This window comes from Camarhynchus parvulus, chromosome 9 (assembly GCF_901933205.1).
Source record: "Camarhynchus parvulus chromosome 9, STF_HiC, whole genome shotgun sequence".
Lineage (NCBI taxonomy): Eukaryota > Metazoa > Chordata > Aves > Passeriformes > Thraupidae > Camarhynchus > Camarhynchus parvulus.
In genome coordinates, this window is record NC_044579.1 from 6,544,068 (window position 1) to 6,566,604 (window position 22,537).

At 44.4% G+C, this 22,537-nt stretch overlaps 2 protein-coding genes across 3 annotated transcripts in view; one reads left to right on the forward strand and one right to left on the reverse strand.

The window, feature by feature from the left end:
- Window positions 1-550: 550 nt before the first annotated feature.
- On the reverse strand, window positions 551-16,379 carry ZMAT3 (zinc finger matrin-type 3). 2 transcript variants are annotated; one of them, XM_030954767.1, is made up of 6 exons: window positions 16,227-16,379; window positions 10,688-11,013; window positions 9,058-9,177; window positions 7,156-7,322; window positions 6,944-7,044; window positions 551-5,902 (listed from the first exon to the last, which is right to left on the reverse strand). In XM_030954767.1, exons 2-6 carry the CDS (start codon window positions 10,955-10,957, stop codon window positions 5,691-5,693), a joined length of 870 nt encoding a protein of 289 aa, XP_030810627.1. In that variant the 5' UTR covers window positions 10,958-11,013; window positions 16,227-16,379; the 3' UTR covers window positions 551-5,690. The 2 variants fall into 2 exon arrangements, with proteins under 2 accessions (XP_030810627.1, XP_030810626.1); XM_030954766.1 differs by lacking the exon at window positions 16,227-16,379 and adding an exon at window positions 14,689-14,758.
- Window positions 16,380-16,603: 224 nt separating this feature from the next.
- Window positions 16,604-22,537, forward strand: part of PIK3CA (phosphatidylinositol-4,5-bisphosphate 3-kinase catalytic subunit alpha) — a 35,763-nt gene continuing 29,829 nt past the window's right edge. The window contains exon 1 of the mRNA XM_030954338.1: window positions 16,604-16,659. The gene's annotated coding sequence lies outside the window, so the exon portion shown is untranslated. The remainder of the gene's footprint in view (window positions 16,660-22,537) is intronic.

Sequence of the window (22,537 nt, forward strand, 5' to 3'; positions counted from 1 at the left end):
CTGAACTCAAAAAAACCAGATTTTCTCTGCTTCCAAGGTTCCACTCAGAGTGTCCTTTCAGTTTGGAAAGTCATTTATGCTGCACAAGCATATGCTCTTCTGGAGCCCTCAAGTAATGAAAGGGGGAAAGAGCACTCTGGTAAAAAAAAATGTGCAAATGTAAGTATCAGGCTCAGCTTGTCCCCACCTTTTCACAGCCAGAGTTGAAAGTCAGTCCATGGTTCAGCCTGGGGCTGTTGCAGGCTTGTGATGTCCACTCAAGGGGAAAGCACAGACAGACACAGAGCCTTTTGTGTCCCTCCTGGCTCCCATCCTGCAGATGCTGAGCACTCCCAAACCCTCCCAAAGCCAAGACAGCTCTGAGCTGGCTTTCAGTAAGAGCTGGAAGTACACTGACCCTCCTCCAGAGTAACAAATTCTACCTTGAATTATAATCCATTATCAGTGTGTGAAAACATGTTCATGCAGTTGCACTCAGTGCTGGGCTAAGCCAGTCATTCCCAGTCCAGCCATGAGCAGTAGCAATACCAAACATCAGGGCTGTGCAATGGTAAGAGCAATATGGTTTATTATATAATGAAGAAGAAAAAAAAATTCATTTTCATCAAGTATTCCCTCACGGGGGTCAGTACAATATAAAGGAAATAAGGGAAAATGTACAAAACAACCTGACAAGAAGGCTCCAGATGAAACATGTTCAAAGCACTTGCAAATAGTGTTGCTGGACAGATGCAGAAGGAAATTAAATCAAGTAATCTTTCCCCTGCAAAATACAAACTGGGAAACTGATTTTATTTTCAAAAATTCAGTTCTATCTTTATCTGCAGATATTTCAGGTAAGCTGACACAATTTTAGCTGTGATACATTTTTTGAAGGAGAGATTCCCAGAACTACTGTTTGACCACATTAATTTCAAAGTGGATTTTATTTTCCCTTCCAACTTTATGCAGGTGGTAAGCCCAGCTCAAAATAAAAGAAGCTTAGACACTAGCTTCAAACAAATCAGGCACATATTTCTCCACTTTCTGTTATCCTTTGGCAACCATGGCATTTGTTTTTCCATAATCAGCAACAGATCTCCATCTCATCCAGAGCATCCTTGCATATGTGGTTGTAAAATTAAAAAAAAAAAAATAAAATCACAAAACAAAAAACACATATAAAACATCAGCAGTGAGAAATTCCTGAAGGTTTTCAAGCCTTGCTCCTAACTCAACTAAAGTCAAGGTTACTTCAAACTATTTTAGCTGGAGCAAGACCAAATCCTTACAGAACCAGATCAATGGTCCTCAAAAAGCAAAACCATAAGAGTGTTGTAATCCAAATGGAGGAGTAAAAGACAAACTTAGCAATGTACCTTGCCTGGCCCCAGCCAACACAATATCTTTGCCTTGGGTATTTCATTTACTCTTGACCCAGGCAAAATTCCCATTGGTTACAGTGAGAGCATCACTTAAGTAATGTAGCAAAGGGACATCAAGCATTAGTAAGCTAAAATATGAATCCATGCTTATGGCAATAGCTTTCCCTTCTAATGCCCTATAATGGGCATCTAGGAAAGGAAATAAGCAGCTTTACAGAAAAAAATCTGCCTTTTGTTACACTGATGACCATCCTAAGCAACTCCACAGAAGTTTTCAGGGCTCCTTTCAATGTGCATGAAGAAAGCAAGAAGTCAAAAATAGACCAATGTTAGGCAAGATTATAACAGATTGACTTATTAGTGCAGAATGTAAAACAAAAGCTAATGCCTAATACAAAGAAAATAGTATCACTTTCATACTCCTCACAAATTCATGGATTCCACATGGTTTACTTCCTTGCCTTAAAAGAAATGAATGTTTAAATGAAGCATGAACTTTGTGTCTCTAAAAATAACATCCCGAGTTAGCAAAGGAATCATTTGAGGAAAAATTAATTGGAAATTGACATTTAATATCAAGTTGCAAGGAAATCCCCATTTTGTTTAGCATGAAAAGAAACAAAGATCCAGAGGTCAGATTTGGTTGGGGGGATTTGGGGTGGGTTTTGCTATTTGGGTCTGGTTGGGTTTTTTGCATCAAGGGAAAGACAAAAATAGCTATGGGGGAGGAAAAACATTTTCACAAATACAATAAATAATTGTTCTGATCCAAAAGCAAAGTGCGATGTAGAATTTCTCCATTTAAAAACAACCTACAGCATAATGCCTTAAATATTAACAAATCAATTAGTGGTCAGCACAGTAAAATAAATATGAACATATTGATTTACATTTTGTTTCTAGCAGCAAAGGTCATTAACCTACTGGCCAATGTGACAGCTTCACAGAAGTCCTGTTTCTTGGGTTTGGTACTTGGTTTAACATGAGAAAAAGATTAACTGGGTCTGGAAAATGGCACTTCAGCTGTACAGTGTTCTCCCCAGCCCATCTATGTCAAAAGGTTTGCCCAGAACGTGTTTTCAGTATTTTTTGAACAATGGTTTGGAGAACACCTTTCACAAAATGAAATAAAATCAGGATCTATTCAGTATCTAACGTTGACAAGTATGAGTTTGGATTGTCCTGAACCCTAAGGATAATGGGGAGGTTGGGTGTTTTCTCTTTGCAGTCAGCAACTTCCTATGCTGAAAGGGGAGTGGGAAGATCACAAGCCACTAAGCAATGCTGAAGAGGGAGAGGAAAGCTTTGGTAGCTTGCAGGAAGGGCCACAACAGAGCACTGGGGCAAAGTGAGTCTCAGCTGCTTCTCCCAGCAAGACATTTTTCCTTCCAGGGAGGAAATCTGTCCTACTTGAGTCCCACTGCCTGCTGTACACCTGCTCTACAGGCCACCACTCTGAAATCACCAGGATGATCACATCCACTTGCACTCCCTTGAACAGAACAAAGCAGATTCAGGCTTCTCTGCTCAGAGCAGACTGGAGTCACCACTCCAAGCCAGACTCAGCCCCAAGCAGAGAGCAGCCTGCAAGAACAGCCCCCTGCACATCCCTCACACACCCTCCCAAAAGCACCAGCACTTGGCTGGGCTGTGGCACATCTGCACAGCTGGAGCAAACCAGGTTTTGACACATCCAGCAGTCACTGGAAATGCCAAATGAGGAGCAGATGGCTGGGCTGGGAGTAGGAGCAGTAACCAAAGCTAAGTGGTGAACAGCTGATTTTTGGGACATGTGAAAGCAAGCAAAAATGCCTCCTCATCCCTAGCAATAAGCCAGACAGCAGCAGTACCTACAGCTCCTCCAGCTCATATTTCACAAAGGGCTGTTCTTCTGCTACTAACTGCAGCCTGTAGGAAATGCCATGCTTTAATTTACAGCCAGAGGGACGTTTAACCATAACGCAGGGATCACTGTGCTGAAGCACATTGTGGTAAGGCTCATCTAACTCCCTCTGTCCCTCTGGACAGTGGTGTCAGACTGGCAAACCTAAGGACAGGACAGAGAGAAAACCAGAGCCCTTCTGTCAACACAAATGATGAGGGGAAAGGCTGATGAGAGATTCTGGAAAGGTAAAATGTTCTTCAAGGCTACACAGAGGGTGAGGCAGGGGCAGGAAAGCACAGAAGAAACAGATTTACAAAGCTGTCAGAACTGTTGAGTAAGTGCTCTACAACCTGGGCACCTGTTCTATCTTCTCACCTGCTGCAGGGCACAAACCCCATGTAACTGAGTTTTGCACAAAGGAGGGGAAGGAATCCCATTCATGAGGACACCCATTCCTCTGCCTCTATCTGCAGGGCAAGGATCAGCACAGAATGATCTAGGGGGTTGTGTTCAACTACTTTGCAAGCACTCACCTTGCCTGGATTTGGGAAGGCTGCATTCAGATTGTATGGCTCCCTGATGCTCACTCAGGGAGCTGAAGAAAACAAAAGTCAATTTCTGAAAAGCAGCCAAGTGCAACAGACCTTTTGAAGGCGGACTAGGAAGATGAATAAAGACTATCTGGATTTTTTTTGTTACTCATTCTTCATTTTTTAAGGCAAGCAGAAAGTCCTTCTGGAATGCAAGAGGCAGGATCAGAATGGCAATAAAAGGAGGGGGGGAGCTACCTTCAACACTATGGACTAGGTACAATTCATCCCTGCTAAAATCCTACTGAAACTAATGGAGCTGCATCTAATTCCAGCTGCCTGAGGAGGGGTGAGAGATGAGCCATGGTGCTTCCTGGACCCTGTCTCTGCACCTGCCACTGAAGTCAGTGAAGCTACACCAGTGCACAGTTCCAGCAGCACAGTGGGGGATCAGGTCCAACAAAAGCCACCTACATGCTGCACCTGCCACTGGAGACCATGTTTTAATGACACTGTGAACTGGACTCCAATCACAGCTCCTCACATCTACCCAAACAAGCAGAAGAATAATTAACAACCCTACTTCTGCTCTTTTTCCCCTTCCTACTTTTGCTAAGGAATATCAAAACAAACACACACACCTTCTGAGTTTGTCTACAATTCAAAAGTTGCTTAACAAGTTTCTTGAATACTTCCATGAGGCCAAAAAGCTGTTACTCAAACAGCTGATACTTAAATCCTACAAAACTTTGGGTTTTTGATGGTCCCTGGAACAGTCAAGTATACATCAAGGAATGGAATTAAAACCCATCCTGAGATGGAAAAAGAAAGGCAGGGGGGAAGTCAACCAATATTGGTAGCTCTAGTTCAAAGCTAGAAGTTTCATCTTTGCTCTATAAACACCCATTAGGCTTAGCCCAGGGAATGGCATGGAAGTGGGACACACCAATATCTACTACCCAGAGTCCAGACAGCTCTGCTCTTCCAGAGCAAGGACTGCAGGCCAGAGACCAACTCTTGCTCCCTTCTACATCAACATGCAAAGAAATCACAGCTGAGAGCTCCTTCTATCCATTCTCAACCTGACTCATTCTAAGGCAGAATCAGAGCACAGCACATCTCACCTGAGCAGGTTTGCTTTCCAGTTCACTTCATTAAGCCACTGAGATCCCCAGAGATCAGGGAGATGAGCTACACCCATGGTATATTAAGGTGTCCAGGCAACAATATCAAGAGTAGAAGAGTATTTCTGAATGGGGCTAATCAGCTGAAATCCATATCAGATGTTCAGAATGGAATCTGCATCGCAGAGGAAGCAGTAAGAGGCAAGATCCTCCAAGGAGAAGAGGTATGCACAGCCTTTCTACAAGGATGTGGAAAGAACCTACTCTGGACTGTAATGGGGGCCAGAAGCAGCAAAGTGTGGACAAACACACCACCTAATTCAAACATTCACAGGCCCTACTCCTTCCCCTCTTTTACAAGCTGCCCAGAGATTCAGTCTGCTGTAGGGAAGCATTCTGGAGCACTGCTCTGTGGTGTGCCAAGAGGGGAGTGGGCTTTGCACACGGTCCACCCATGTGGTAGGACCACAGAAGTTTCCAGCACTTCTTGGGCTTTGCATATTCATGCAGAAGGCTGGGGAGAAGACACAGTTCCTCCCCGCCACTCAACACAATGAAGAGCCTTAGATAATTAGCAAACAAACACCAAAACACACTTCATGTCCTGCACAGCGTCATCCTGCCGACTATGATAGAAAAAAAACCTAACCATACCAGTAAGTTTGCAGGTGTTACATGTACAGCTCAGAGCATACTCCTACCCAATGGAGCACAAAGCAGGGCACGTGGCAAACAGCAGGCGAGAGACAAGCTGCTCTAGTTGCAAACTACTACCAAGGGCGGCACGTCACTGGACGTAGCCAAGGTTCTCCATCTCGTTCCTGTAGCGCTGCTCAGACACTTTGCTCTTGTGCTGCTTGCTCTCCAGGTGCTGCCTGAACTCCAGCTCCTCGCTGGCCCCAGCGTTGCACATGGAGCAGTAGAACTGCCCGCTGGGCGTCACGCACATGGCCAGGTCACGGGGGATCCTCTGCCGCGAGCGCGGGTTGAAGTAGGGACCTGGGGAGCCAACAGAAAAGCCTGGTTTACCTGTGAGGAATCAAAGCTTGAGGCAGCTCAGTGACAATGCCTAAGTCCAATGAATGTCTGCTTTTCAATTAAAGATTTGATTCTTTAGCTGATTAGAGTCAAGCATTCATTTCCCCACAACTGTTCTGCTGGTTTCCAGATTTACAGAGGTGCAGCACACAGGACAGCACTTGGAATTTTATAAAGTAGTAGAGTGAGCTTAATGCCCCAGTCTCATTGAAAATCAGGAATCTAATAATTTAATTTTTAATAATTTAATAATTTTTAACAAATTAATTTAATAATTTAATAATTAATCAATACTTTTTTTTCTTAGCCATCTAATTCCACAACCGGAACAGTCTTTTGATTGTAACAAGCTGCCTCAGTTTAAAGCTCACAAAATGATATTTAATAGAACTTGAAAAGATTTATCTTTTCCACATGACAGTGATTAGAATGACGTGATTAAACCAAGCCTCACCAGGAATCAGGATTACAGCTAATGTGTACTTGTAAAACAACTCAAAATGAAAAAGAAAAATAGATGCCCGGCTGGAGGCTGTAATACAGTCTTTAAATCATAGTAAAGAGGCTAAGTTAGTATCTAACACCTGAGGAAGGACTCTATGCTAGGAACAGATGGTCTTAGAGGGAGGCTAACATGCTCTCTTATTCTGGTCCTGGGAGTGCAAGTACAGGTTGATGCACCACAGTAGGAGTCAAGCACCTGGCCACCTGCCAAGAAAATAAAGCAGGAAAACTGTCACCACTTAGAGCAGCCTTAGAGACAGGCAGATGGTAAATTAAGTTACAAACTGAGAAAAAGAACTAACAAGCAGGCTGACAAAACAAAGCAACTTTAGCAGCTGGGGAAAAAAAACCATGCAGATATGAAGGATCAGCAGAGCTTGGACCAGCTCCTTTCACAACCTGACTCTGCTAAAACAGACCTCAGAAACAGAAGAAAACAAAGTCTATTTATTATTAATTACTATTCCAACTACAGAATAGATGCAAGCTCCAAGTTACCTGTGTTGTTCTGAACCGCATACGTGTTTCTTCTGTTCTGCATCATCTTATATTCATTCCCTTCTTTCCTTGCCCTTCGTTTGCCTAGTTCCGAGGCATCCCTGCAGATTAAACAAATATGAACAGCTGCAATTCAGAGCTTTCTGACAAAAGGACTGCCAGAGACACTGCCACACGCTTTCAGCCTGAGCATGAGGTTGAACAATACCTACGAGAACGAGTTATTCTGTGCCTCTGCAAGACGCAGCCGCTTGGCGTGATTTTTCCCTTGGTAGTGAGCCTGTGCCACAGCCGGGGAGCTAAATGAGGCATCACAAAGCTTGCAGTAATCATTCTCTGTAGCCAAGATCACTCGGCCACCTGGCTTACTGGATCCCATCTAGCAGCAAAGGGAGAGACAGCATGTGAAACACAAGAAGGTTAAATATAAGCTGAAATATTTCAATCACAGGGACTGAGACCACTGCTGTCCTCATCAGACAGCAGGAGAGCTGGAATTAAAGCCCGTGGATTAGGACACTCTCACGTTGTCCCTGAAGTGTTCTTACACAAAATGCATTGTTCCTGCCTTGCCTCCAGGAGAGCCTGCAAATTCCTGGCCTGAGGTGGAGAGAAAAGCAATCTGAACAAATAGCTCTGCAACAGCCACAGAGGCTTGTTTACATCACAGCAATCATTTAACTCCTAACTGCTGGGAGCTGATGAGCAGCGACTTTCACTCTGAGGACACCCACTGAAAGGTAGAGGTGCTTCTCTCTCCTATTTACAGTCCACCTAATCTCTCCACAGCACCCTGCCTTTACACAGCTCCCTGACCACAGCAAGAGGAAAAAAAAATAGTAGCAAAGCTGCCGAACCTCTGATCCTTAATCTTCAGGTGGGAGGACACCTGGACCCAGACTTCAAAGGAAGAAGCCAGTCTCACATGAGTAGCTCCTTCTATGTGAAGGACACCTTCATGTGTCTGTGCAGTCAGACCACATACAATGATCCAGGCAGGAACCATGCCTCCTCAGCACGAAACATCCAGGGAAAAGTGTTTTGTAAACAGTGCAGCAGCAGTGATTCATGCAGCCATGTCACTGCAGCACTTGACAAACAAACATTCTTTCACATCTCCTTTGACACTGCTCAAACTTAGAGACAAGCAATTCTGATTTCTAGCTTACAATGTGAACCCTCACATGGCCCTAGAGGTGTTTTTATTGCCATGGGTCATTTCCTCCATTAAAAACCACACCACCAGATGCCCTGGCAGGTACAGCAGCCACATCCCTGTGCCCAGGGCAGGACCCCACCCCATCCCAGTTCACATCCATGAGCTGCAATGCCAATTTACACGGTGCCAAATCTCTCTCTGGCCAGGAACAGTCTGCCACTCTACAAATGATCTCTGCTGCCCTACAGGCAGCACAGGCTTATGTTGTGGGGACTGACAGGCACAGCTTCAATCCCCGTGGCCCAGCTGTGCTTCCCTGCACAGTCACAGGCAAAAGCCAGGTGAGCTGTCACATCTCATGATAAACCCAAAGGATGAATTCTAGAAGGAGATAGCAAAAAACATCTCTTTTTTTCTCTAATGTGCCCAAAACAGAATTAATCTGGATCACTGAGGGAACAATCCATTCACTCTGCACACAGGAATGAGCACTTCAAAAGGAGTAACAAAAGAGGAATTAGCTAACAGCCCTGGGCAGTGGGTGTAGGAGCACCAAAGCACTTTTTCCATGTAGGCTTCCCCCACACAACAGAGGGATGATTGTGCAGAGCGGATGCCACACCCTCACATCCAAATCCAATTCCAGCAATTCTGTTCTATAGCTGCCCTTACACAGCTATAATCAGCAGCACATCAGACTTACCTAGCAATCAAAGTATTTGCCAGGCAGAAATAGAACATTTGAAGTCCAACATTGTGCTGCAAGGGCAGATCAATATCTGCATCTTCAAAGGAAAGCAAACAGCTCACAACAGGCCATTTCCACCATCTTGTGCCATCACAAGGAAAATTCTTTCCCAACTCCTGCAGTAATCCTCAAAACCTGAGACCTGGTTATCCTAACTGGGGTTAGGTGACAAGCAAGCATGATCTCAGTCCCTTTGCCATGCCTTACCTGAGTTGGAAGGGAGACAACCTGAGGTGGGGCAGGCTCAACAGAATTACTCATCCTGGCAGGGGCCGGACAGCTGTTGGCAGCATAGTAATTCCGGAGCTTCTTACTGTGGTTTTTCCCCTGCAAAGATAACCCAGATTAATCACTGTCCTGATAATAGTGTCTTACTCTGAAAGACAAAGGATCCAGAGACTCAAATGAGAAAGTGCCATGAAGGTGGCAGCTCAGGTAAAGGAGCTGTCACCCAGCTCTGAATTTAAGAGATCCAGGCATTCCTCCCTTTCTGCAAAATGCTCAACACCTAGAATGACTGGGGCCCCTCTTCAGCTGATTTTCTCAATAAGTTTACAATTAGTTTTTCCATGTTTCCATTTCACTTAAAACCAATACTTTGTGTTTTAAGACTATCAACTGTTTTGCACGGTTATTTGATAAACCTGAACACACAACACAGATTTCACGAGACTGCAAGCTTGAGTTAAAGCATGAGATTGAACTTAGAACCCACTTCATATTTTATTTTCTCTTGAAAAGCACATACCATAGGTGTTTTTGGTGTTCTGAAAACCTGATAGAATGAGACTATGTATATGCATATTGTGGATGCATAGTAAGGCAAATGCAAGTTATGTAAAAATTCACTTCTGTCCCCCCATGGCAGAAATTCTGCAGAAATAAGATGTTACAAGTGTAACACCAATCCAACCTACCCCTTCACTAGCAAGATATCACTTTTTCAGGGCCAACAGCAAATCTGAAATCTGGGTCTGGTGTCCTGAGGTTATGGACAACCATCCTTTTGCATTCACTGGTGGAGGAAGTCACTATTTCCAAAACTCATGCAAACACAGCATCAGGCAGAGAGGGTGTAGGAAAATGGGGTAAAGCAAGGCTGACATGTTCTATCTTTCAGCAAGAATCATATGCAAAGAGTCCTTACCCTATTTCAGACAAGTCAACAAGATCAGCTTAAACAAAATAAATCTGATCTGAGCCAACTCAGCTGATCAGAGTGTTTGCATAAAAGGCCCCACCAGATCAGTGCTGTGCATAGCCTCAGAAAGGAGACCCTGATAAACACATGGCAGCAGCCCCTCTCCTAGTGGCACAGCTGGATCCAGCAGAAAACACCTGTCCAGGCCTCCCAAAATCATGACTAGAATCAGAAGGTCAATTTTACTAAACTAGTGTAGATGTCAAATACAGGTTGCATAAAACAAAGGAAAAATCACAAGTGTCTGCTTTTTCACCCATGCCATCTTGGCACCACTTCTCTGTCCCCATGGACAGCGTTTTTGCAAAAAGCCCCAGTAACAACACCTTAAATGAAAGCAGTGCAGCATGTCTGGACAGCCAGCAAATCCAAGCAGGGTGAAGATATGTCTACAGAGCAGTTTCACTCCATGAGGTGGTACAGAGGAAGCTCCAGATGAGCAACTTGAATGCTGCTGTTCGTGTGCAGCACTCAAAACCCCCTCGAGAAGCTGAGTTAGTCCTCCTGCATTAGCCCACACTTCCCTCTGTGCTGCCACAGCAACGCTGCTGGCAGTGCTCGTGCTGGCACAGGAATGTTTCCACAAGCTGCAGATGCAGCAGCCCCAAAAGCTGAGCCTCCTGCTGCTCTCCTTACCTGGTAATGAGCCTGGGCTTGCTGGGCCGAGTTCAGAGTGACATTGCAAAGCTTACAGGACAGGGGCTTACATAGTTCCTCCAGCATAGGGTCCTGCTCCACCACCTTGGCAAGTTCCTCTTCTTGTGCGTGATGAAAGGAAGGCCCCAGTCCGAGAGACTTTGGTGGGGACAGTGGTGAGCTGGCTCTTGGCCTGGTAGCCACTGACATAGGAAGGGATGAAGGCTTCTCAGGATGAGGAAGAAGTCCTGCTTGCTGTAGAAGAATCATTGGCCAGGAAGACTATGGGCATGCTACTGCTGAAGGAGGAGGAGTCTTCTTTAGATCTAGACCAGAAAGACATAAATGCTGAAATAAGCAACAAGAACAGGAACATCAAGGATCCAGGGGCAATCCCTGTAACTCCACTGCCTCTACTTCATGCCTCTTCAAAATGCCAAGCAGGATAAAGTCAGTTTGCAACACTTTGCCGCCCACGGGAACAGCAGCATCCCAGACAACCAGGGCCAGATTACAAGACACTTATATAAGAAGTGGGTCCCCTGGCACCCTCCTGGCAGGTGAAGATTCCTGACACCCACAGCACCTGACAACAGCACACTCTCCCCACTGCTCCATGCCCATGAGAAGTGGGGACCATGCACAGCACACAGCTGTGTCACTGGGGGGATACAACCACTACCCACATGCTCCTTTGGAAGCCCAAGGACAAGCTCACTCTCCAAGACCTAAACAAATATTACAGCAGACTACTGCAATGAACATTTACAAAGAATCCAAATACTTCAAAGCAGATTTATTGTACACAGGTAGATGCAAATACATAAACACATCTATCCCTCAAACACTCACAGAGACTTTCCTGAGGAAAAGCTTTTCTCCAGTAACACAACAAAAGAGAAAGAGTGGGAATGAGCTGGACCACACCTTGTTGTACACTCAGCTCCCAAGGGCTCTCTCCCATGGTCTTCTTGAACGACCTTGAGCTATTTTTCACATTTCCATTACTAACTACAAGCAATGCAACACTTAAAGCTACATCTTCTTCTGCAAAATGGAGAACTTATCTCATATTAACCTTTATTCAATTATTTCTCAGTTAATTCAAGTTATTAGAACTAGCTCCACATTTCCAACAAGAGGTTCTGAGAGATTTATTTAATTAAAGTTTATAAATCACATCTACAGCTCAGATGAACATCCCCAGAATAATACAGAGCAGTGACATTATGAATTCAGGCATAGCTACTTTTGTTCATGTCTTATTAGCTTCTTATCATAACAAATCCTGTTCAGTGGCACACTGGGATCAAGAGAAGCATTATCTTGGCCTTTGCAGATCACTCCCAGCTAGGGCTGCACTGGCACCAACCATGTTTATGCTCTGGGCTTTGTTCATTTGTTTAAGCAAATAAAGAGACACATCTGCATTTTAAAGCAACACTTGTGGAAAATTAGGGAAAAGTAAATGAAATGCCACCAAGGAACTTTGTTCCTGAGTCGCTTTAGCAAATAGGGACTTCAAAGGCATTTAGGAACCTGCAGAAGCAGAGAGCATTTATCTGGGGTAACTTCCGGGATTTTCAATCTGCTAAAATTAGCTGAAGATAAATACCTTCCACACTCAAGCTATGGAAAATCCCAGTTGAAGCCTGCAATTTTAGGTACTGTGTTATCTTTGGATCTCTCTTCCCAGAGAGATCTGTTCTGTTAAGAAAAATAAAACATAATTTAAATGAATGAATGGGACTAAAGCATTTCAAGTGACAAAATCATTTCTGAAATGTTTATCTCAACCCCAAACTTACTCTAATACAAGACTGAAGGCAGTTCACTTATTACTAATATTAAAGGTAAGGAAAAAAATTAAAATTATTTAAAAAAAAAGGCAGTCTCACTGGCTTGGGGACAATGTTTTAAGGCAGTAACAGAGCCACCATGAGTATTCATGTTTATATTATTCCTCCACCACCAAGGCTCTGCAAAATTTCAGAGCTGGGATCCACCACAAGGAAAGAAGAGGACACACAAGAACGGTGCTGCAAATCATCCACCAGCAGTGTAAATTCTGTGTTACCTAACCCCTTTCCTATTTTCAGCACACATGACCCCGGTTAAACAGAACAGAAGACAACTTTTTAATATTTATTTTCCTCAACTAGTATTCTGTAGACAGTCTAATTAATTTCTGGGGGACTACAGATGGAACAAGTTCCTATTCATGTTGGTTAAATACATCATAACACAGGCCTATCAAGGCAGTTTAAATCAACTATGCAAGCAGGTAAGCATGCCAGCTAATTTCACAGTTTTATTACATGAGTATAATGGGCCTCTTACCTTAAAATGAGAGTAAATTATAGCCAAATACTTCATAGAACAACATAAAGAGATGCACAGTAAATAGCAATTGAGATTCATCTGCTTAATTTTGCATGAGCATTTGTTGCATTGCATTTTCCTGCAACTGTCACAAATGGGGTTTGTCATATACAAGAGGAAACAGTGCTTACAGGATCTATATCTACAGGGGGAAAGGTATAATGTAATATTCTTAGAAAATCTTTAGCTGTAAGGTCATTTACTGTTTCTTAAAGTAAGCAGTTGTCCGAAGATAAAATTAAGGCTGCGTGAGCAATTTCCATAGTAAGACTTCTTGATTTGGCTTATGCAATGTATGTAATTCTGGTTTTCCTCTGACAGTGATCTTTAACCACTGAAATTGCTCAAGTTATGTTCATTTCTCTCTTACTGGTATTATTTATAAGTAAAAAAAAAAAAAAATCAGTGTATTTCCAGGTCCCTTTAATCCTCCACTGCTGGTTGTTACAGGAGAAGGAAAAGGAATATTTTTAACTCCTCCTTTCCCTTCACATGAGAAGCTGTAAAACCTTTACCCTAGGACACAGCAAAGGAATGAGGCACCTCCATCACCAGGGACCCCAACCAGCACAGCGCAAGGCAGGGTAAGGACCTGCAGCTCTCCAGGGTGAGCTGAGGAGCCACGCTGCCTGAGGACAGCACCTCTCAGAGCTCAGCCATGCCAGGATACACTTCCACACCATGCCACTTGTCCTTGAGAGGATGAGAGGAGCACAGGGGCTCCCTCCTTTCCTTGGGGCATCCCAAGGTCCCAAGGGCAGCACTGAAGGAGGAGACCCAGCCTCCATGAGTGCCACAGCCTGGTGATGCCCACCTAAAGGGGAGCAACCTCCCGGGCTGACAGCAGCACAGGGCTGGGAAAGGAGCTGCTCTGGCCTCACATCTAAGGATGGGAAGGCATGGCGTGACTTTGCTTGGAGAAAAGAATAAACCACAGTGAGAAATCTATGTGTTCCCACCAGAATTGTTTTTTAAATGCAGCTGAGGCAACTAATAACAGAGATGAAAGCCGTAGAAATGGTGAACAAGCTGTGAGTTTCACTGTTCTGTCTTTGAGACAGGAAGCATTTCTTCTCAAGTTCGCTCATCTATCAATACATGGACATCTCTTAACGTAATTGTGCCAGAAAGTTTCCTTTGGCCACGGACTGGGCCTACACCCTTCCCCCTCACAGGCAGCGTGTTTTATAACGCTGCAGGGACTGAAGGCAGCACCAAACAAACACACCGCATGCACAGCTCTACCTTAAGGTGCACTGACCCTCCGCTGATGGGGATGTACATTTAGCAACCCAGAACCATCCCACTCGTCAACGGGGGTATCAGAAACCAGGGTGCAAATCCCGACTCCTCGCAGGCATTCCTGCAAAGCTGCTTGCCTCGTAGTCCGGGGGCTGAAGAGCAATTAAAAACACAACCCCTGCTACCTTACAGCCTGGGAACCGCCGCAAGCTCACGGCAGCGCCGCACCACTCCGGGCAGGCACAGAGCACAGCCGAGGGGCACGGACAGCCATCCGCATCCCCGGAACGGCTCGGAACGCGGCAGCACCGGGCCGGGATCCCCGGGACACCCCCGAGCTCAGCCCCGCCAGCCCCCCGCGCACACCCCGCACCTACCGCGGCCCCGGGGCTCGCAGGGCCGGGCCCGGGCTCGGGCTCGCTCTCAGCTGCGGGAAGTGACGGCGGCGGGGGCGGGACGGGGCTGAGTCCGGGCCGGGCTGGGGCGGGACCGCCGCTGCTGCGAACCGCCCCGCACAAGCGCTGCTGGGCATCGCGGGCAAAACACCCTCCAGGAGCTGCTTCACATGGTCCTCACTCCTGACCCGTGCTTCTGCACAACAGTATTTTGTATTTTTTTAATCTTTTTTTAAAAACATAATTATCTTTCTTTTTTTCCGCAGCAGACGTTACAATGAACCTGATTTGCATATATAACCATCTCCTTATTCATGCTGCTTGCAGCCAAAATGAGTAATGATTTCCCCTCGAGCCACCAAGGCCTCACCTGTGTGGTTGGGCCACCCTGTTTCAAAGCATATGGAGTTTCTGTTGATTTTTCTCCCGTTTTGTGGAATTGGAAAGTGCTGAGAAGTCGCTACAGGCTGAAACCATCACCCAGATTTTACAGTAGCCATCAGCCAACCCACTTGGCAATCCATTGGTTTGACACACTGATTGTTACTAGTTTTTGTTAGTTCTTTAAAAAAAATCAATTTGTCAGATTCATAGAATCACAGAACAGTTTGGCTTGGAAGGCCCCTTAAAGAGCATCTCATTCCACCCCCCCTGCCATGGGCAAGGACAGCTTCCACTAGCCCAGGTTGCTCCAAGCCCCGTTCAACCTGGCCTTGAACAATTCCAGGGATGGGGCGGCCACAGCTTCTCCAGGCAGCCTGTGCCAGGGTCTCACCACCCTCACAGTCAAGAATTTCTTCCTAATATCTGATCTAAATCTCCCTCTGTCAGTTTAAAACCATCCGCCCTTGTCCTATCACTACGTGCCCTTGTCGAAATCCCCTCTCTGGCTCTCTTACAGGCTCCCTTTGGGAAGGATGCTGCAGGTCAGAATTAGGAGCCGTGGTGATGAGGAGCTGAAGCAGCAAAGGGGCAGTTTGGCAGCAGGAATGCTCCCAGAGCCTGCTCTGCCCTGGGTTTGCAGGGTGTGCTCTGCCATGCCCTGCACGGCTGCTCTGGTGCTCCCACATACTGCAGTGCTGCCTGCAGCATCTCAGCCTGCCCACGGCTGTGAACATGGCCCCATGCTAGACCCTGGGGCTTGGAGAACTGTTCCAAGTAAGAGAATTCACCAACGCCCTCACCATGTTCACACCTGGCTCCAAAACTTGCTTATGCCATCTCCGTTGTTGAAAGGATAAATACCCCTTGACAATAGAGTGATTTGCCAAAACGCCTTAACAATTAATAACGCAGGTTAACCGTGTCCCTCCTCGCTATCATCACCTCAGTGCCACCCTCACTTGTTGCATCTTGTTGGCTCTCAACGAGGTACCCCAGCCTAGCGCTCTCATTTCACACCCTGAAAACCCACACCCACTTGGGAGTATGTATTACAATGTTATTTCTCTTCGACTTCTAATTCGTACGGGCATTCGCTTGGCGGGCCGCTCTTTCAACAGAACACCGGACTCACGTACAGAGACTCGATGCCAGTGGCAGCTGATTGTAAAGAAACCTGGCGGTCCAAGTGGGAAAAGGGTCAAGACTGGGCCAGACACGCTGCGATGTGCAGGGCGCGGGGGTGTCAGCGACATCAGGGCAACAAGCGGGGCAGAACGAGCCCATGTCTGCCCAGCACACCCCGTTCCCCGGCCCGCTCCCGCCTCCCCCCGCCGCGGTTCCCGTTCCGGCGGGCGGTGCCTTCCCCATCCGGGGTCAGCCCCGCTCCCTTCCTGTTATTCCCGTGCGGGAGGCGGCGGCTGTCGGGGAGCGGCTGCCGGCGCCGCTGCCGCCCGCGCCCGGGGCACAGGCACCGGCCGAGGCGAGCGGGGCGGCCGCAGCGGCGGGAGGCGGCGGGCGCGGCCCGGGGCGCGGCGGGCGCGGCCGGCCCGGGGAGGCCGCGGCAGGCGGGTGAGTGAGTGAGTGAGGTGGGGGTCGTGAGGGGCCGCTCCCGGAGCGCCGCTCGCTGAGGGAGCTCGGGGGCAGCGCGGGGCTGAGGGGCCGCGGGGCCGCCCTCGGCCGGCAGAGCTCCCCCGCCGCAGCCCGCGCTCGGGGTGCTCGCAGGGACGCGAGCCGGGAGAGGAAGAATAGCGGCTTGTTGTTTTGCAGTGTGGGTGTCTCCACCCCTGGAGTGGAGCTGAGTGCTGTGAGTGTGCTCACAGTGCCGGGGATGGGCTGGGTGATGCCGCTGGCAGCAGAGCTCTCCCGATGGGGGTGTGTGTGTGTGTGTGTGTGTGTGTGTGTGTGTGTGTGTGTGTGTGTGTGTGTGTGTGTGTGTGTGTGGGGATACTGGCACACGAGCTCCTGCTGCCAGATGCACTCGGCTGACAGCAGCACTGGCTCGTCCCTGCTACCTGTAAAACCTTCTTTCCTATCTTGTGCTGCTCAGAGATCGGTTTGTACTGATGTTAAATATGAAACTGCCGTTTGTTGCCAGTATTTGTGTGTTTTCTGGTCGACTCTATATTAGCAAAACTTTGGCCAAACTAACACAAACTGCCCGTTTGTTTTTCTTTGGGGGTTTTGTGGCTGTTTTCTGTATTACTTAAGTTATTAAGATGTCAGGCCAATTACTTCTGTAGCTGTTATGGATATGTCTCTAATTTTTATAATTTTGTGTCTATTTATTTTCTTTTTTGACTGAAGATCTGATTGAACTAAGGTTACTTTATAAGCAGTACCTATTCAGAACAAACAAGAGGCAAGTATATATACTTTAAAAGTAGAGAGCATGATGCTTTTCTTGATTTAATTCTGCAGCAAACTTATGGTAAATTGTGTGGTAAATTGGGTTCTGAGTTTAGATTTTGTAGAACTTTATAGAAAAAAAAAATCTATTTTGTTTTGTTAGTTATTTGTACCTTCACATCCCTGCTTTGAGCTACACCAGGTGTTCAAATTTATCACATTGGATAAAGTTAGAAACTTTCCCATCATAATCTGACTCATTCTTTAGTTTCTTCCATCTCACAGTGAGTTTACAGAGGTGTACTCATACTTGTTGCTTCCATGCTGCAATTCTATAATGCAATGTAATAATCAAAGTCCACTTCTTGTGTGTAAACTTTGTTAGTTCCTGGGAATATTCCAGTATGCAGGGTGATGGGATTTAATAATGTGTCTGCTATCAGGAACTGACTGGATAAGCTGTTCTAAAATGAAGCCCCATGTGAACTTAAAGCTTCACAATAAATAACTTTATTCTCAAAGAATAGCATTGGAAAACTTTCAGAGTTGTTACTTATTTAGAAGCACATTTTAGGCAATGTAGAGAAAGCACACATCAACCAAGCTCACAATGTTCACAGAGGAATTTATGAAGCCACACAATTCCTATGGGATCCATGGAATATTCCACTTTTTCATTAGGACAGTAAATGCAGTGGGTCCAGAGCTGCAGTTGGAATTTGTCTGGTGAGATGCCCTGCATTTCCTAGGTGTTAACTTGGTGCCATTCTTAGCCACCTGGGGACAGTGCTCGGTGTTTTTTCAGGACAGGAGAATCCCAGCCTACAAATCCATGCCAAAGTGTTTTAATTGGCTGCTCCAATTTGTCATTCTGTATCAACGACAAATTTATTCTGTTTGTTGTTGCATTTACTGCATGAATGATGGCTCTGAGAGGTTTTGTTGGGGTTTGTTTCTTTTTTTTGTTTGTTTCTTTCTGGAGTATTCTTTGGGAAAGGGGGTGTAGCTGATTTGTTTACAAAGCAATTGTGCTTTATTGGAAGTCATAAAGTGGTTCAATACTTAGTTAACTGTTTCTCTGATAATCAGGCTATTCCTGCTTTCTGTGAGCAAATGGGGGATACTTTCTCCTGGATAACTCTTTTTTTAAAAGTTGTTCAAAGCTTTACAATATGAATTTCTGCAACCAGCAAGAAATTAATGCTTTATTCTCATGCTATCTCACAAAACAAACTGAGTAACCTCACAAGAGGTTTCCAGTTACTGGAAGAAAAGCACACCTTTAAAAGGTGTTGAGGCATAAGGAATGGACCTCCTGATCCACAGAGCCTCAATTTTTGTGTGTGGTGTGTGCTTTTTAATGGCTTGCTCATTTCTGATACAACTTGGAACAACCTTGATGATCATCTTAACTTAAATGACTAGACAACAAGCCTAAGGCTGACATGCAGTCTGCAAAAACTGCTTTCTTATGTTTTGTACTTAAAACATCAGCTCATTATGCAGTCTTTTGAGATTTCTGGTGCAGATTCTCTGGGTGTCAGGAATACCCTGAACACCTTGCAAATAGCAGTTATTTCCAAATGGAAGATTGTTGCTATTGGTTTTGTTTGCCTGTTAGGGGGGAGAGGAAATTGGGATGATGATGCATTAGTTCCAAATCATACAAGAAATAATAGCAGCTCTAGACTGGTATCGTGTACCTTTGAGTACAATAATGAAGGTTAACAAAGATTGTAGTTAATAGGACATTTGAGGAGTGTTGTGTTTGGGTGAGGGGAAGCTAAGATACGTTGCTTTAACTTCAATACTGATGCAGAAACTGATTTTGTTATTTATAACTGGACAAAAATAATCCTGCAAAACTTGTCTTTCTAGATAGTCTTCAAATACCATTATAAAACTAAGTTTTGTCTTACTACTTACTGGATTGTAATTACTGAAAACTATGTGAGATATAGTAAATCCTCCCCACTGAGAAAAAAGTGGGCCATATCTGCATTTTTTGTGTGTGTGATGGAGTTGGAGGGGGAGCACTTGGAGGGAAAGGATAAGAGTTTGCACTTTGGCTGACTGGACAACAGATGTGGCTTCTAGTCTGAGCAAAGGTTTGGGTGTTTTGCAGATTTTTTGTGCATTGCATTCCATGCTTGTGGGAGTTTTGTCTCATCCTTTTAAAAAGCCAGACATCCAGCTGCTCCAAGGGGATGATGCCTGTCTGTAGCTATGACTAGAAGAGGCCACAAAAATATTTACGCTAAAACTGGATGGGAATTTTCTTTTGCTCTTGAAGTTGAATGTGTCATGGCAAAGAATTCTGTTACAATTTTCTCTTTGTAGGATCCTAATCCAAATGGGAGCAGTGGAGAGAATGGATTTGTTTCTTCCTATATTTAATTGGACAACAAATGTCTGTGATTTGTTTTGATTATGGAGTTGGTCAAGATAACCTCCAGAGGTTCCTCTCAGCTGAATTTGTTCTACAGATCTATTTTTGAATGGTTAATGAAGTGCTAAATGAACCAGAAATAATACTTTGAGTATTAACTGCTGGGTTGTTTTTTTTGCTCTTGCAGCACTGGTATAGTATTAACTTTAACAAAATCCAAACAAACAAACCCACACAATCAATCAAACAAACAAACACAAAATCCAGCACAAAACCAATCCCAGCTAGGGGATAGGGGGAATTAAACTGGTTTAGAAAAGGAAAAGAGGCATTTTTATAATTCCTGTACATTAACTTGTAGTCATATAGAAATGCAGCAGACTGAGTACAGTTTATGTAATTCTGGATCTGACTTCTCAGTCTAAGCAATACTTAGCATATATATTGTTTTATATGGGAGGTATCTACACTTGAATTCTAGAAAAGTACTTTTCTAGTTAATTTTGGGCACAGATTTTGTGCAAGGCAGGCTCAGAGGCCTGTATATTTCAAAGAAGGAATGTGAGGGACAGTAGACATCATCACCTGTTCTCTATTTCCAATGTTCTTAAAGCCAGCAAAGCAGGGGATAAAAGCACCTGGTCAATTGTGTCTACTAAGGAAACCCCCTGGGAATGGTTATAGTCTGTCTTTGGAAAACTGTGCTCACATACCTGAGCTCCAGAAATGTAGAAATGAAATTCTAAGAGGGCAGCTTACCTTTGTCAAGTTGAATGGGAAAAATGATGGAGCTCTGATGAAGCTTTTGCTTGACTTGCAGCAATAGAAGTGGCTGCTTCAGTCGAGTTTAAGAACAAACAGTTGGGTCAAACACACAGCTTTAGGTTCAGTGATCTCTGGTTTCATGTCCTGGGTTAGATAAATGCCAAAGAGGCTGGGGTTTGTTGTTTGGGGGTTTTGTCTACTCGTTAACACATTTGCTTTAATTAACTTACCTTCATGGATTTTTGTGCAGAAAAACCTTGGCAGTTTTGCGTACACCTTCTGATTAAAGAAACATTTACAAATGTAGCTTTTGAGGGTTGTGAACCACAAAGCATATGTGTTGAACACAGGAGATTTATTGAATTGACTAAGGCTGACTGTAAGTTCCCTGAAATTTTGAGTCAGCTGAGTCACATTTATTGTGGTAAATCTTTGTATTCTGACCCTTTTCTAAGGGAAAGAAATACAGAGAAACATCCCTTGGGTTATTTTCTGTCCAACAGAAAAGAGGGAAAGCTGGATGGTTGCCTCCTAGATTGTACAACATGTCAAAAATCTTATCTGTCATTAAGACTTCACTGCTTTTCTTTTTTCTCATACTCGTTAGTCAGTCTTTTGCCAATAGTTAATCTAGCAGTTAATGGTGATGAATGACTCTTGCCCAATATGTTCCAAGACTGTTCCTCATTTTTAACTCTTGCTGTTAAATTAGGTCCCACTCCTTTCAAAAACATGGCTTTTCTGGTGAAATTACAATTGTTGTTTTGGAAAAGTGTCCTTATCTGTCAGCTCTTTAGCTGTGCATCCTTTAGAGGACACTAAATTGTTGAATAAAGAAATTACTCCTTGTTGCAACCTTGTTCCTTCTCTTAGCTATCACCAATCAACAAAAAAAAAAAATTCTTGAACATCCTCAAAATGCAAGAAACTTTGAACATTACTGAAAGGAAAATATTCAAGATTCAGCATTTCATCTGAGACTAATCAGCCATAAGTAGAAATACATGCCTGTTCTGTGATCTGAATCTAATAGAACAAAATTTCCGGTACCTTGGGACTTTCACATCTGACTTGCTGGAAAAGTGAGGAGATTGATCTCTGCAAAGACACTGGCAAACTAAATATGGAATGCTTGAAAATGCAAGTGCAAAGGAGGGAGAATGAGCAGAGGGGTAAAGGCTTCTTTACCAGGCAGGCAGAGTGGAGAGGAATTGTTTCTTTCTCAAGCTATTCCGTTTCAGTTCTGACAAAACTCAATAAATATGCTTTCTGTGGGGAGGAATGTTATGATCCAGCTTCAGTGCTTGTGCCATTAAGATACTTTTCATTAAATCTGGAAAACTCTTAACTTGGCTCTTGACTACAGGCACAGTTTGAAAGATGGAAGTTAATAGTGCTAACATAAGAAGTTTCTAGATAGAGCTGACTTCCTCTGGGAAAAAGGAAGTCAAAACTAGCATTCCAAATATTCCAAAATATGCCTGTGGTATCATTAAACTGCTTAGACTCTAAAACATAACACTTAGTCTTCATTTTTTTATTTATATTCCCAGCTCTTTACAGAATAATCAGGAAATGCTGTGACTAATAATAAAAGTGGAAGTGATACTAATAACAGTGAAAATTGCTCTTCTGCCTTTGTGGATGTTGAACAACCAGTTCTACTTACCAGTTTATCAAGGCAGTCTCCGCTGGTGGGAGGGAAGTGATAAATATATTGTGTTTTATCTTCATGTAGTTTCATGCTGTCACCTCTGAAATCTTCAATTTTAAAGTGTTAAGTATTGTAAAAGAGCACTTGTCCCAGGAAAGCCTCTGGTGTTTAAGAGCTATTTTTAAGCAACAACCAGACATCTGGAATAGTCTTGATTGTGATGTACAATTGAGGATGTGCCTGTGAGTTCTACTGCCAGTCTAGCAAGTTATTTACAAAGATTGATTTGTGAT